The sequence below is a fragment of the Cardiocondyla obscurior genome, linkage group LG18 (assembly GCF_019399895.1).
Source record: "Cardiocondyla obscurior isolate alpha-2009 linkage group LG18, Cobs3.1, whole genome shotgun sequence".
Classification (NCBI taxonomy): Eukaryota; Metazoa; Arthropoda; class Insecta; order Hymenoptera; family Formicidae; genus Cardiocondyla; species Cardiocondyla obscurior.
In genome coordinates this window covers 3,761,097-3,776,413 of record NC_091881.1, presented here as the reverse complement: position 1 = coordinate 3,776,413, position 15,317 = coordinate 3,761,097, and the positions used below count along the sequence as shown (strand labels likewise).

Genomic DNA, 15,317 nt, shown 5'->3' with positions numbered 1-15,317 from the left:
AAATGTCTAAATTCTGTATATTCTTGCATCTAATGTTCTCTGTATAATAGTAAGAAAAAAATTGGTAAACTCACAAGCAACGATCACAACATATCATATATCCATCGTCGTGTTCAAAGTCGCTAAAAATAAAATATCGAACATTAAAATTACAACCGACCATTGCAACTATAATCTATTTATAAAATAATTATCTCATTAATTTACCAGATGCATCTAGTAACACTATCCTCGTCATCACCTTCCCCTTCGGGTGCTGTTTCGGTTTCTTCACCTTCCGGTTCGGCTTCTCGTCCTGCTTCACTACTAATCGCACTAGCAGCATCATCCTCCACATTAGTATTGCTCACAACTGTAATTTTATACAAATATATAAATATATAATATAAAAATATAAACATAAATGTAATTGTAAAATAATATCGAAGACGTTACCAGGACTAAATATGTAAGGATGTTGAGACGTAGCTGTAGAACTGCTGGCACCATTAATAGGTTGTTGTTTCGGATGAGGTGGCGATGGAGGCGGTGGTGGTGTTCGTGGTGGTGGCGCACCATAATTATGATCTTGAAGAACGAACTGAAGACACTATAATTAAACGAGAATTTACGTTTTAATTAAAAATATCCATATTTTATTTTAAGATATATTCAAACAATGCATACAAAATTTTATACATTAAATACTTTGTTTTATAGCATATAGTTTCATACCTCGTAAGGAAGAGGCATTCTCCTCACTGGTGATTTAGGAGTACTTTGCTCTTCTTCTTTAGACACCCGCAACTCGTTATCATTTCTAAAATAACATTTATATTAGATTAGTTAAAAAAATAAAAATAATTAAATAAAAATTAATTAGATAAGCTTACTTATTTTCAGTGAGATCTTTACGAGGCTCAATCGTAGCTGAAGTTATCGGAAGCAAGGTTTTTACTTGTCCGGTTTGCTGTCGGATCTGCTGAGTATATTGTGGAGTCAACTGTATTGTTTGTTGAATTTTAATCGGCGAGTGTTTATGCGAAACTATTACGTTAGGCGATGCGACCATTGTCTGCTGCGGCAGTAGGGTCTTGATACTCGTCTTTGACGCTACTTGCGTCGCGGTTGCACCTTGAGCTTTTGTAAATCCCGTTACGTTTGGACTCAATAAAGGTTTAACACCAGTACTGCTGATTTTTTGAGCATGATTCCTCTGTAAGGGTTTTTGCGGAGGAATAGTTTTAATGCATCCAGGCTGCTTTTGCGGAGCGTTCTGTGGACCGATTATATTCTGCTGTTGTTGCTGCTGTTGAATAATTTTCATAGATTGAGGAGGATTATTATTTCTCTGTACTACAGAGTGTTGAATAACATTATTTTGAGAATTTGCAGCAGTCTTGACAGGGCTGTTTACCATGGGTTTTTGCGAGATAGTTTTTAGACCTGCTACAGTTTGTGCAGCTTGCGTTTGACTTTTTGATATTCCTACCCTCATCACTGTTTGCTGCGGCTGCTTCGAATTCATCACAACCGAAGGCGTTCTTTGATTGTTCGATACAGATGCTATCACTTTTGAATGCATATTAGTAATACTGTGACTTCTTTGAATTTGTACGTTATTCGCGTTTGCCGATTGTTGCTGTTGAGATTTTTGAATTACTTGTGAGCCCTGTAATAATTGTGTTGATGTAGGCTGTATTTGTGATTGCTGTTTGCCTACTGCAAGCACGTTTGAATTTTGCGATGGTTTAGAAACATTCGGCATGCTATTGCTCTTACAAACATTACTCCCCGTGGTTTGCAATTTGGTGGTTTGTACTGCTGTTAATGTTTTTTGTCCGGTCGTCGTCGATTGAGATCTTGTTTGAGATAATGCCGGTTGCTGGCATGCCATATAATGTTGCCCGGATGATTGATATTTTTGCATGCCAGTTACAAGGTTATTAGATTTTGAGACATTATTCATCTGTTGTGGATTTGATTGAAACTGTTGTCTGCCCACAGCTAAAGATATTTTTTGAGGCACCTGTATTTTCTGTAAACCTTGCTGCTGCGTCTTGAGATTTGGAAGATGATTGCCACTTAGCACTGGAACTTTTTGATTGTTGCAGACAGATTGAAGCGTTGTTTTTTGCACATTTGTTACAGGTTGTGTTGCCTTCTGTATCGTAGAATTGCCCAATTGAATCTTTTGCGGATTTGCGTTATTCGCGGTCGCTTGATTGTTTATAAGTTGACCAGGTAATACTCGTGTCTTCGGCACGCCTTGAGACTTAGATAGAGCATTATTACGTTGTACAGATGACACAGTAGTGATTACATTTGTTACGGTCTTGATTTTTTGCGCAGGTTGACTAGTTGTAATGATGCCGCTTGGTAATGATTTCGTATGATACCGTTGTAAATCCATTGCCTTCACTGCCGTAGTAGAAGTGCCTACTATTGGTTGAAGCTTGTGATGTAACGTACCTTGTACATTGGTTGTTGCTGTCATTTGTTGTTGCTTATTACCACATTGAATAAGATCAGCTATTGCAACCTGATTCTTCGACTGATACGCTGGCTGAGTACTTTGCACAGTAGTCATGGTTGACTGCCAGGAACAAGCATCGCCGCTATTGGGTGATGGTGAGGATGTCGAATTGGCTGACGTTTGAGAAGAAATGTTGGCAGTTACTGGAACAGACTGCGTCTGATCAGTAGACGATGGTGGTAATTTCTGCGAGATAACGCGCGTTGTCAACACTTCCGTGGTGCTGGTCTGCGAACTAGCAATCACTTTCTGTATCTGCTCCTTGGCACCTTTGGCAACTGGATAAGTCACCACAGGTTTAACCGTCGTGAGAGTGGACGCAGGGGTGACAGTCTGCTGCTCTTGATTGCTGGTAGCTTCCAGACACTGTAATAATTGCGACTTGGCACTATTAGCAGCCGTAGCAACATCGTCACCACTCGTAATCACCACAGTATTCCCCGTCATGGTAGTGATAGTGCCAGTAGCGACTGTAACAGGCTCCTGGGATCGCCATACCCTATCAGCTAACAGCAACGTCGGTGGAGGTTGTCCTTCACTTACAACACCGTCTTTTGTTGCACTTTCCACCGACGTCGCCGCGGTTTCCACGTCTAGTTTTAAAACGAAACTCATGGTGGTTTCATTGGCCTGGTCGTATTTCTTCTCCAATTTCGCAGACGCAGACTTGGTCGTTTCGACCGTTGTTGAGACAGCTGTTTGCCCTGCTTCGTCATCGTTATTTTCTGTAGATTTTGTATTTTTCTCATTCATACGATCACCATCGCTAATCAACGAAGACACCGGGGGAGGTGGGCCAGGCCCTGGGGACAGTTGCTCCCCACTGCCAGCTGTTCCACCCCCCGATAACTTTATTACTGATGGAGTCGACGTTTTGGTAGCCTTACGGGAGCACGCCAAGTGGAAACTCGCAAGGGAGTTGCACGACTAGTCCAAGGACTGTTGGCTATCGTCCTCGCCCAATTTTGGCTTCACCAAGTCTAGTTCTCGATTCGACTATTTGAGGACCATGGACCATAGGCTAAAAGAAAAAAAAAACAAAATTAGAACTATTTAGTCAATATTTAATATCAAATAAATTAAAGTTTATTATATTTCACATAATTTATAAGAGTAAAAAAAATTTGTATCTTGAAATTTTTCAATTTGTAGTTAAAAAAAAATAAAAAAAAATTTTTTTAACGCAGAACATGTTTCTTTATTAATCATGAAAGCAATTTAAGATTCGAATGATTCACACGTAGCTAAAGCTAAAATGGAAATTTGACGTGTCGCTGAGAAATCTAGCTTTAGCGACGTTTAAGCGTAATCATGATAATCGGAGCATCAAATCTTTTCTAAGTTAGAAAACCGATCGCCAACTTCGAGGACACTCGAAACGCGACAATGCGAGAGTTGTTTCGAAGTCGGCGTGTCTATCTTGCGGGCCGGCGCCGTGAACACCGAGAAAGACGGAAGTACGCCCGCGAGAGATTTCTGCGGATCGCAAATTCCGAACAACTTTCACGCCAACTACGTGAGCGTTCGCGGGCTCCGCTGACTGTGTTCGGTCATTGATCACTACTGTCCCGTGTCTCCGCATTTCTATCCACATTAGCACGCAGTAATACGCTACCTCGCTAACTTAACGATAATTAAGCGTGAGAATTATTTAAGGCTACCGGAGCCGATGAAACTTACATCTTTGCGAGCTAAATCGTCTCTCATAAGCAAACGAAAATCGAGTATCTCGTTCTCCATTAAAAAAATAATTTTTCTTTCACACTTTCGTCGTTTTTCAGTCTTCAATTATTCCTTGCAGCATTACATAAAGGACTAAAGACGCTTCAGAAAACAGCTCGTCGATTACAATCGTCTAAAATACACTTCAAGAGTTAGCTACCAGGACTAGGTCGGGCTCAGCAAAAAGACTGCCAAGAGTCGAAGATTCTCTTTCTTTTTCTTTCCCGTCTCATGGGTTGAATCGTTTCATTGGGACGAGCATGCCACCCTAAAATATCATATGCAAATGAGAGAATGATTATCCTAGGCGTTTCACCGTTAATGTTTTTTAAAGTCGGAATTTTTAAAGCGGTACTGCATGTATTGAAATATCTCGCGGCCGATCGGGCCGTCCGCGGCCTCGTATGCTAAAGAGGAGGAAGACAACAGAGCGACACGTGCGCGTTATCGTTCGAGATAACGGATTACGACAAATTCAGCGGAGCGTATTGTTTACGCGGCTAATTACCATGTCGTATTTGCTTTCAGCACGACCGCGGGCGAAAACGCGTAGCATGCGGCACGCGTCCGCTCGGTCCGCGAGCGCCGGCGAGAAACAACAGGCGCGTTAGCGTCAAATATTGAATCAGTCGGATCGAGACGAGGAGTCCGTGAATGGGACCGAGCCAGAAGACTCATTAGCATTCAGGGGCGAACGGGCGCTCGCTCATTGAACGATAACTAGGATGTGCATTTTCGGTAGATCGGCGCGAGTTTGCCGGAGCACCGCGTTGCCTTCGTCAACCGATTTGATTTACCGGAAGAGCCGATACCGCGGAGAAGCCGGTGCGTCTAATTTTATAACGGGCACCTGCGAAATTAATCATCCGCGGGCATATTATTCCACATGGCCGCGAAATCGCGCGGACATCACGTCGCAATTCGCCGCCGGCGAGAAGAGGCCACCTAAATATAATACCGCGACCGCGGTGCGCTAATCCCAACATTTATACTTGTCAGTTATATCCGCGACGCGCAGACGAGTATTCCGGAGGCACCCTTCCGGAATCCACGCTGGGGCGTTCGCGGGATGGATCCGATACTCGCCTTTTCCTCTCGACGGGAAATTCGATCAACGCGGGGATCCGCCGTCGATATGCCTCCTCCAGTTATCTCGCGCCAGGTTTATCAGATGCTAACGATGTCCGGGGGCATTTCCTAGGCTTGCGGATTGCGATAAATTGCTCCCGACGTTCGAATCATTTGGATCACGGAGGAGAAAACGTTACATTGTCGTAAAAGGTTAAAAAATTGACCGTGAACGCGAGCGCCAATCATCGGCAATGATGCCAACGATCCCGACGGTCAACCACCGGTGAATTCGATAACGACGAACGCAGTCGGCGAGGAGAGAATTAGAAAGTTTGCCCGCGATTTTCAGCGCGTCTCGCAGGCAAACGCGCGAGAGATTGCATCGGATGGACCTTAAAAAACCGATTTTGCGAGAGCGGGAGAGACCTTCTCTCTTTCTCGTGACCGACTTTAGGCGTATTGTTCGTTTATTGCGCGGTGAAGAGAGAAAGAGAAGGAAGCCGGTCCGCGGAACAATCGTAACGCTTCAAAACGCCGCCTGCTACGACTGGAGAAAGTACCGAATTTTAAAATAAAACATCGACGCTCTTCCAAAGAACAAGACGGCTCGCGGCCGCGAGCGTTTATCGGAAAACCAGCCTCGAGCGAATAGAAGAAATTCCCGGTATTTTCATTTGAGAAATTCTGTTTTACCTGAGGTGAAATTCCGTTTTAATGAAACTCAAGCTTTGTAAGTCTCGGGCTGCGCTCTTTCAGCCTTCGGTGACTAATCTTTTCAAGGTATCGGCGCGAGGAATCATCGATCCCCGCTTAGTTAGCGTCGAGTATGCCGCTCGTCGGTGAATGTTGTCGCCCGCGCGGAATTAACGAGTCCCCCTCCCACGGCTACGGAGGTGCAGCGTGCCGCTGGCGCTGCACTTGAAAGTGCAGCGGCAGCGAAGGCGGCAGCGGTGGCATCTCGTTTGTTGGCAGCAATGGGAGATCCGCGGCTCGACCTACTTGGCGTACCTCGACCCCCTCGAAACATCGATTCAAACCGAAATTATTTCCGAGATGATTATTGTTCGACTATCGGTCACCCTCTCCCCCTTTTCGCCCTTCCGGCGAAGGGATGCGCCGTTCCTCGAGCGCGTCTCCACCGAAATGGGAGTCGAGCGTATTTTTAAATCCGCTTGGAAAATCAGCGTCGACGGTACAGCCCGAGAATTCTAACCCGAAGCCTCGGAGCTCTTCGGATGTAAGTCAAATTTCATTTTTTTATTATTGTATTATCGTATAAGTGATCGAAGCCGCTTTTTTTTAGGTTGATTCGGAGTGAAAAGTACCTTGAGAATGAAAGATAAAGATCGTCTATTAATTGACGCGAAGTCGGTATTCCAGCGACGCGCTGTCCGCAGATGCGTTAGCCGCAACGTGAGTTTCTTTAGGCGCGGCGAACGGCAGCGCGAACGAGCGCCTATTACGCATTTATCTATTGGAAACAATGACCTCATCGTGTCGAGCGTTGGTATGAATTATTTACGACCACGTGGACGCTTCTTTGTTTCCGCGCTACGCGATGCAATATATGCAGATTTAAGTATTCAGACCGTATTCAGATATAAAACTGATTCTTTCGTCGATCTGATACCGATAAACGAATAAAGAATAAAAATAAATTCTAGCAGCTTTAACAAAGAAAAAGATTCTAATTTTCTTTTTTTCTTTTTTAATACAGGGAAAAAAAATGAAGAACGTCGCAAGAAAAATCTCTGCAAGACAGGATTACAGCGGAGGACTTGTACTCCCGTCGATACAGATATAACTTATACTTTTTATTCTCTCCTCTGCAATGAGACGGGAAACAGCGAGAGGATCGCGCGAGAGAGTTTTGTCAATTTCGCCGGCTGAGTCGACCTAACCGCCGAGTAAGGATGATCGAGGTTTTTGATCGAGGTCGCCTTGAGAACTTAAATGGATCGCATCTCCTTATACGCTTCGCAGGCGTATCAATCGCTCGCGTTCCTCGCTTACTCGTCGCCCGTTTACAACGAGCGGGTCGCGCGCAATGCTTCCGCTGACCCCTTCGAGGCCCTGCTCTTCTGACGGTCGACGTTACAGGAAAACCACGTTATTCTCGCGCGTGTGCGCGACTCCACGACGCGCATTCCGCCGCAGTGTTAGCCAGCCTGATCGTAAGAGGCCCGACGTAACAGCCGTGCAAACGTCACGGACACAGGACCGGATTCTACACAGCCAATTTTCACCCGTCGCCGCGAGCCGCGACCACCAGCGCGGACATCCTCGCCAGAGCATTGATTTTAATCCTTCAAGGATCCGCCATACTGAGGGCGAGATAAAAGTCGGCGGTTCCGTTCGCTGACAATGGGAAATGAATAATAATCCTTAGAACGTACACGGTAAAGTTACGTTTCCAATCAGTCGGTATCTTTGATATTTGTACGGATGGATGTAAAATACGAGGTAAGACACGTAACGAGATATTGAAAAATCGAATAGAGCGACTCACTATTGTTGTATCAACGCGATTTATATTCTAGATATACACGGATGTTTGAAATCCGCTCCTGTGCTTGCAGCAGGGGAGTGATGGCACGAGAAGGGAGCCGGAGAGGAAGAAGTGAGCGGGTGAGAGCGAGGAGAGGAACTTAATAGCGAATACGCATATACATGTAAATCGCGTACCAGCTCCTAGGGTATCTAATGATTCCAGCGTTAAATCCACAGGCGACTGTATTGTATTGTAAACCGACGACGGTTTCACGCTGCCATGCTGCGAGCATCATTACGGACCGAGAACTAGAACATCCAGATGAAAAATAGATCTCGCTCGCGAAACAGAATATATTTGCGGATCCTCTCTCGAACAATAGACCTCTGGAATGTACTTCAAATCGCTTTCCACGCCCGTCCGCGAATCGAGATGAACTTGGGCGCGCTTGTCCCAGTTACGGGATTTGCATAATTTAATTAAGACGGGCTTTTTTACAATCTCCCAGGATTTCCAAGTCTAGAACGGTCCCGCGTCTTTATTTTTCACTCGGACGAGCTCGAACAACTTCATCGTTTTAATTATAAATATAACTCGGCGCTAAAGAAAAAAAAAAACCTTTCAGAATTATTCCTAGTAGAGTTTTATAAAAAAAAAAAAAAAAAAAAGACTTATGTTCTTCCGTAAAGTCTTCGGAAAAAAAATTTGCGACGCGGAAAGGCTACAGTCGATCCCTTGCGAAGCTGGTAGATGAGGGGGAGATGTTTTTTTTTTTTTTTAGCAGCTTGCGGTCGCCGGAAAATATCGATTGCACGGATACGCGGGTAGATACGCGTCATCTAGACACTTTCGGGTGTATACAGTGTATCCCAGCCGCCTGTATGTCCCCCCGTTCACCCTCGCCGACCGAGTGCACCTACGACTAGTCTCACGCCGTTGAATAAACGTTCCGTTTCTCGGTCGCTCTCACTTCTTCCTCGCCTGCTGCGTCTCCCTTTCTTCCCCCCTCCCCCCACGGCCACATCTCGACCACCGTCTCCACGCTGCTTCTTCGCTCGGCCGTCGGTTCCCCTTTTCCCTCGTAGCACGCGCGCGAGTATGCAACAGCGTGCAGTGAGCCGTACACAAAGGCCTGATTGCCGGACACCCGGTGAAATATGCCAGTCCCCGCCAATAACCGGTATCTCGCTGCCCTCTCTTCACTTTTACGCTGTCTTCGCTGCGAGTTCACGGAGCGACGGGCTGGACGAAGGTGGAGAACACGAGAACGGAAAGGGGGAGGAAGAAAGGGCGAGGTAAAGTCACGGCGTAGCGGCGAGAGGGAACGAACGCTTGATGGAAGTGTATCGGGATACGAGAAAACAATGTGACGCGAGCTGGATACTGGATGCTACCCGTAGGAAGCGTAGAGAGGAACGAGAGAGAACGAGGGAAGGAAGGCAGCGCGAAGAGAAACCGCTTATTTAATTAGTTTTATTTAACGCTTTGAAACACCGCCGCGGAATGAATAACGAACGGTAATTGCGATTGCACAAAAGTTATAAATGGAGGAAAGAGAGAGAGAGAGAGAGAGAAAAAAAAAAAAAAGGAAAACGAGTTAAACGCTGTTGCATAGAAGTTTTAGAGGTTCCCGGGGAATGCCGATCTGTCGAGCTCGACACGTTGAATTAAACGAATACGTATTTTCTCGATACGCGTATAATATATAAACGAACAGAAACGTCTAATGTAGTCGGATGTCTGTGTCTAATAATAGCTTGTAATTGATACGTTTCTCGGCCAAGAAGATTACGCGCCGCAATTATCTTTATAAGACGCGATGTCAAATGGAAGCTAAAGTATATATAACCGCGCGATTAGAGTGATAATCAATTTATTAATGCCAATTAATGCGAAGTATATATTTTCAGAGTCATGATAAGAGATTCAGGAGTATCCGTAAGAGCACGTAAAATGTATCCAAATTCGAGGACGTAAGCCGGGAGAGAAAAAAAGAAGAGTTCTTTGGGTACGCTTATACTCGCATTTGCGTAAAGTTATTTTCATGATATAGTTGTGCGGAAAGTTCGATCGAAGATAAGAGGAGTTGTGCTGAAGGTAAAGCTAGGTGAGAGAGAATAAGTGAGAGAGAGAAAGAGAGAGAGGTCCTAGGGCAGCAACGCGATGCCGAGTGGTGCCAACGTTACCGAGCGAAAATCGCGTTTAATGTCGCTCGCTGGCTTAAAGCAGTTTCCGCGACTGGCGTTAAAGTGGCTGAAATCAAATAGAAATCAGAGTAGACGCTACCAAGGGGGACAAAGTACAATTTTGTTGCTCAACCGGGTTACCGTGGAAATGCAACAACCGCCGGCGCAGGATCGGATCTCTCCCGCGACGCAGAATTTCGAATAAACTTTAAGCGACACCGAGTCGGTTGATCCTGGCGGAAATAAAACGCAGATTAACGCGACTCCGAGGTCCGCGACCGCGACAATCCTCGGCGAACTTTCCGCACAGCTTTCTCTTTTCGTAAAACATTAAAATTACGAGGTATGTATTTATTTCGAAGACTTAATGCATTGACGAATTAAATGACGCTTCTGATCTTTAGCAGATCCTTTTGCCGAGTCCTGCGATACAAGTCGTGGCTTTCCGGAAATGCAACGGATAAAAAAAAATTTTTTTAATGAAAGGAAAAGGAACGCGATACGATGCACAAGATTCGAATGGCACTCTGGACGCGAATAGAACGTACGTATTCGCCGCTTGTCCGTTCTTTAGAACGCACGCGAGCTGGTAGCGTGTATCCTCGAGAGCGTCGTTTTTCCGCGGGACGGCAGCCGAAGGGAATCACGATTCCACGTTTTCTTAGGAAAAAAAAGGAAAAAAAAAATGAATGAACGCGCGCGGCTCGTCCGCACGGGGGACGACGTTGCGCCATCGCACCCCCCGGCGTTTTTACGCAATCCCCCTTTCGCAACGGTCGATATGCACAACGGACGGCGACGCACATCACGCTCGTTCAATCGACCGCTGGAAGATCGCCGCGAAGAAAAGTTGAACTCTCTGGAATGAATAGTTTCGAGAAGAGCGCGTTCAAACGCTTTAATCTACCGCGGTGCGCTCGAGGAATGATGCTGCGCCGTCGGCGGACACCTCCGCCTCCAGTCGACGACCGCTGCAGCTCGATTTCGCATCGCGGTTTCGCAGATTAATCAGTTAGGAATGCGAATGCACGGCGAGCGAGGGACGGGGATTGCGCCGCGCGAGTACGACCGAGGACGAATAGTGAACCAAGACTGAACAGTCCGAAGGTACTCCAAACGAATTCTAATCTAACGAATTTGTTACGTACAGTTCAACACGCGTGACGCTGACAAATGCCTGCGAGATTTGAAAAATAAAAACTAAAATTAATGAAACACGTTTTAGCGAACCAGGGCTCGAATTTTGATACTACTTAGATCCGAGGGGTGGATTGGAGTACCATTGGGAAACACCGGCGTTTGTTCAATATCTCGCGAGCGAATCGCAGCGGCACGTTAACGGTGTCCCAGAAGAGCGGTGGGACGACATGAAAGACGACGACCCGGCATCGCGCGCCTCCGCTATTACATCCAAGGTTACCTCCGACGAGTCGTAAACTCACTCCTTCGCTCGCACCTCGCCGTTCTCTCGCTCACATGCATCGGCGGCCCGTTCAGCCATATTCCGCGGGACCATATTTCAAACGCGTCGCGATAGCGCGCAGATTGACTCGATGCCGACATCCGGGGATCGTTAAGCTAGGCTCTCTCGCCGCGCGAGACGGGACGGCGGCCCGTCGAATGGGATCGTGCACGTCGAGTGGTGTACGAGATGACAATTAAGCGCGGCAATTAGCGGCTCTGCTCGCGCGAGGCGCCGCGAACGAAGACCGATGTCGTTTCGACGTCGAGATTATCAGCTGCGCCGGGAAGCGGGAAGCTTTGCTTACGCAATCGCGGACCGTACCGCTTTTCTTCATCTGTCAGATAAAAAAAGAGAGAGAGAGAGAGGAAGAGAGAGAGAAAAAAAGAAATAAAGTCGGAGCATACTTCCGCCGAGAAACACGCTGAAAGAAGATCGACACCCTCCCTCTTTTCCCCCCCACGCGTCGCGAACGCGTGTCCACGCATACGTCTGCACGCGTGTCCATTGCAACATGATTTCCTCCACTGCGCGCACGGCGCAATGAACGCCGCGTACTCCTTACGTGCGCGACGAAGCGTACGCTAATAAAAAGAGCGTAACGTCGTATGATCCGGTGAACGATCGCGCCGCGAGAATAATCTCCGTCCTCCGTCGCTTTTCCTCAAACTTTTAACGACTACCCGCGCGGCCGAGAGCCGGCCAATTCCGCGCGGCGAACAACAGCAATTGTCCTCCGCGTTTCCGCCGGGCGTAATTTAGCCGGCGGCTTTAATTTATGGGCCAATTGCGATTAAAGCAATTGCATCGACGCGACTGCAAATAACGCGCGCGCGCTGCTCCATTTTCTGAATATTACAAGAGTCTAAATTAATCCGAAGATGAGAGACGCAAGAGAGAAGTGAGATTTCCCAAAACCAGACGTTGTATTCTTAAAATCTCGGCGCGCGATTAATTCTTGGAACAAAGTGAAATTTCCAATAAATTTTGATAACTTCCCGACACCTTTTCATTTGGGGTTCGTTAAATGGTGACTTACAGTCTGTCGCGGTTCTCTAAATACACATTTCAATTCACGAGCAATTCGCAAGAACGCGTTATCGTTTGCGTGACAGGAAAATTAAACGCTTCGCGTTGAACAAACGGCTGACTAATGTCGAGTTAAACGTCCCGATAAATGGACTTATGTGAAAAGTCGATAATAGCGCGTCTATCATGCCAACCTCTTGTCTTCTTCTTCTTTCTCTTTTTTTCCCCCTTTCTTTTTGTTCTCCGCTAATAACCGGGAGAGATCCACTTTGCCTCGCGTGATCTAAAGCCATCCCGCGGATCCGATCTTCAACTATAACGCGAGAAGACCACCGAGAGAATTTAAATCACATACGATAGAAACCAATTGCGTTAAGATTTCAGAAGAGTAAGAATAATTAATTAATTATAGGACAATTCCGTAAGATTAAGTTTAAGCATACATGCTCTTTTCCCCCTCGCTGGTGTCAATTGGCGACCCGAACGATAACTCGGAGCTAGAATCTGCAAACGCGTAGACAAAGGAAATTTATTAGCTAAGGCGTTTATTTATTAATTTTTTTTTTTTATTAATCAAAGGATAATCTCGATTGTTAATTATATCCTTCAGAAAATAACGTTCGTATAAAAATTCTTGATTAAAAATAAATATTAAAAATAAATCTGCATGTGCGAGTAGTACGGCTCCGTCTCATTTATAATAATGTAGTGGAAAAATTATCATCTTTGATTTTTCTTTTTTTTTATTATTATTAAAAGAGAGTAACGCTTAATAATATATATAAATTTTAATTTTTTTTTTTAAATTATGTTGTTACAGAAAATGATGTACACGCGGCGACTACTCTGTAAGAAATCAGATGCGTTATGGCTGTTATCGCAGGGTGAATGCACCGCTGCTGTTAAGAACGTTCTCCGTTATCGCCGGGGTATGAGATTATCACACTTTTCGAACTTTTTATTATCGTAACGAGGCCGCTACAATACTTGCAAACGTTATCGATAGCGCTGGAGTGCACGGCGTACTAACTACCCACGTCCCATCTGCTTTTCGACGGAAGGAAACATTTAGCGCGACGTAAATGATTCGACGAGGAAATAACAGTCCGGACGCACGCAAGTATTAATGAACGATTAATTAGCAGCCGTCGAGCTAGAATCGATAGCGTTCTATGTTTATCGCGCGGCTCTACAAATATCCCGAATCACGAGCGACGGGCAGTATTTTTAGAGTCTCTGTGAATTTCCTCAAGTAAGACAAAGTTTTATATTACCAGCGGCAACTTTCTTTTGTCGCAAAGTCGCTCATTTGCGAGAAATCGTTTATTTACGTCATAGAGAAAAATTTATTAATTTTTTATATCGGCTAATAAATATTTAATGTATCTTTTTTTTTTCTTTTCTTTAATGCAACTTTAAGACGGCTCCATTGCTCTCGCGTAAACAATTATGAAAACGTTGCGATAGGTTAGAGAAGACGTAGGGGAGGGTCGCGAAGTTGATTTCGCGTGCCAAAGACAACGCGCGCCGCTCGTTACGCGAATCGTCGGAATTTTTATGCGCCATTAATACGCTCTGACGTAATGTCGCAGAAACGTAAGGCGGGCTTTGCCGTCGGATTCGAGCGCGCAGTCTTTCCGCTGTATTTCCGCGATCGGCGATAACGCGCTGTCTGTTTGCACACATCGCGCGGAAGAGCTGGCTGATATCGCGGCGAGTAATTGATAACGCGCCCGCCTTGCGGAGGTTCGTTTCTGTCCACCAGTCGAAACGAGATCGTTAATCCTCGCCGGGCGATAACGGCGGCTCGTAAGACGGCGCATAAAGCGCCTTACTATTTGGTTTCGAAAAAGATTTATGCGACGCACGCACGATGCCGCGGCGGGAACGTAAATTGATCGCGCTCGCCTCACGAAATCGACACGTCGGTAGCAATTATTTGCCACTCACGTCTGGCGTTCGATAAAAAAAATCCTTTGTCGTTCCCCGGCGCGCTCTAGCCGCGGAAATTGCAGCGGTTTATTATCGCAGCGGACAACATTCGCGATTTCAGACACGCGACTGTGGACACGTCTCGGAGAAAAATCCGGCGCGCTTAAAAATATAGATCGACGTAAAATTAAAGCAGTCTAAAAGCGGTAAACTCGGCGCTTCCGCGTCGCGGAATTGTCGATAGGAAAATTAGACGACGGAGGGGTATTGAAGTAGGTTTCGTCGCGCGGATCGATCCGTCTTGGATTTCATCGTCCGTCCGATAAAAACCGAGGCTAATAGGTCCCTAAGGCGCCCTTAATTAGAACGAGTGCCGGAATATCCGACGCGCCATCGTGACGAATCGTACGAATATCTCGTTAACTCCGGCGAACTTCCAGATACGTTACGGCGCGCGAGGATAATCGACGGTAACGATCGACTGTCCAATCAACAGACCTCGTCTTGTTACTCCTACCGCGTGACGTCGTGATTTCGCATGAGTTTATGACCCTGAAGGTTTCGTGACGAATAATATAAAACGGAAATAATCTACAAAATCGCAAGCTCACCGATTTTTTCATTCATTTATGCGAGTAAAAATTGGGTTTTTAGTAAAAGAAATATAAAAAATCATCGTTCAATTAATTCTAAAGCGGTAAGTTAAAAAAAAAAAAATCTATGAGACTCCGCGCGTGCACAAAACGCGCCCACGCGACCATCACCTGACCGTCCCGCATGTCGAATCGGCCAATCGCGGGAATCGGATTAGCGCAAAAGGAGAGGTCCGAGGGGGGGTCGCTGATTGGGATTTGCATGGCTCATGAATTATGCACGGGGCATACTTTTAAAAGCCAATTCGCGGCACTA

At 45.8% G+C, this 15,317-nt stretch overlaps 1 protein-coding gene and 1 long non-coding RNA gene across 4 annotated transcripts in view; one reads left to right on the top strand and one right to left on the bottom strand.

Moving 5' to 3' along the window:
* Window positions 1-15,317, bottom strand: part of Upset (SET domain-containing protein upSET) — a 29,209-nt gene that overhangs the window by 10,227 nt on the left and 3,665 nt on the right. For 2 of the 3 annotated variants that reach the window (XM_070668841.1, XM_070668843.1), the window contains exons 2-6: window positions 873-3,536; window positions 715-799; window positions 436-589; window positions 208-352; window positions 75-122 (exon numbers count right to left, since the gene is read on the bottom strand). In XM_070668841.1, coding sequence (XP_070524942.1) covers window positions 75-122; window positions 208-352; window positions 436-589; window positions 715-799; window positions 873-3,268 — 2,828 coding nt within the window. In that variant the 5' untranslated portion in view covers window positions 3,269-3,536. Of the gene's footprint in view, window positions 1-74; window positions 123-207; window positions 353-435; window positions 590-714; window positions 800-872; window positions 3,537-4,195; window positions 4,344-15,317 lie in introns of those variants that run through there. The other variant, XM_070668842.1, reaches the window with a different exon arrangement.
* Window positions 6,580-14,535, top strand: LOC139109659 (uncharacterized). The gene is made up of 3 exons (XR_011546867.1): window positions 6,580-10,529; window positions 13,297-13,405; window positions 13,483-14,535. It is a non-coding gene; the product is annotated as an uncharacterized lncRNA (long non-coding RNA).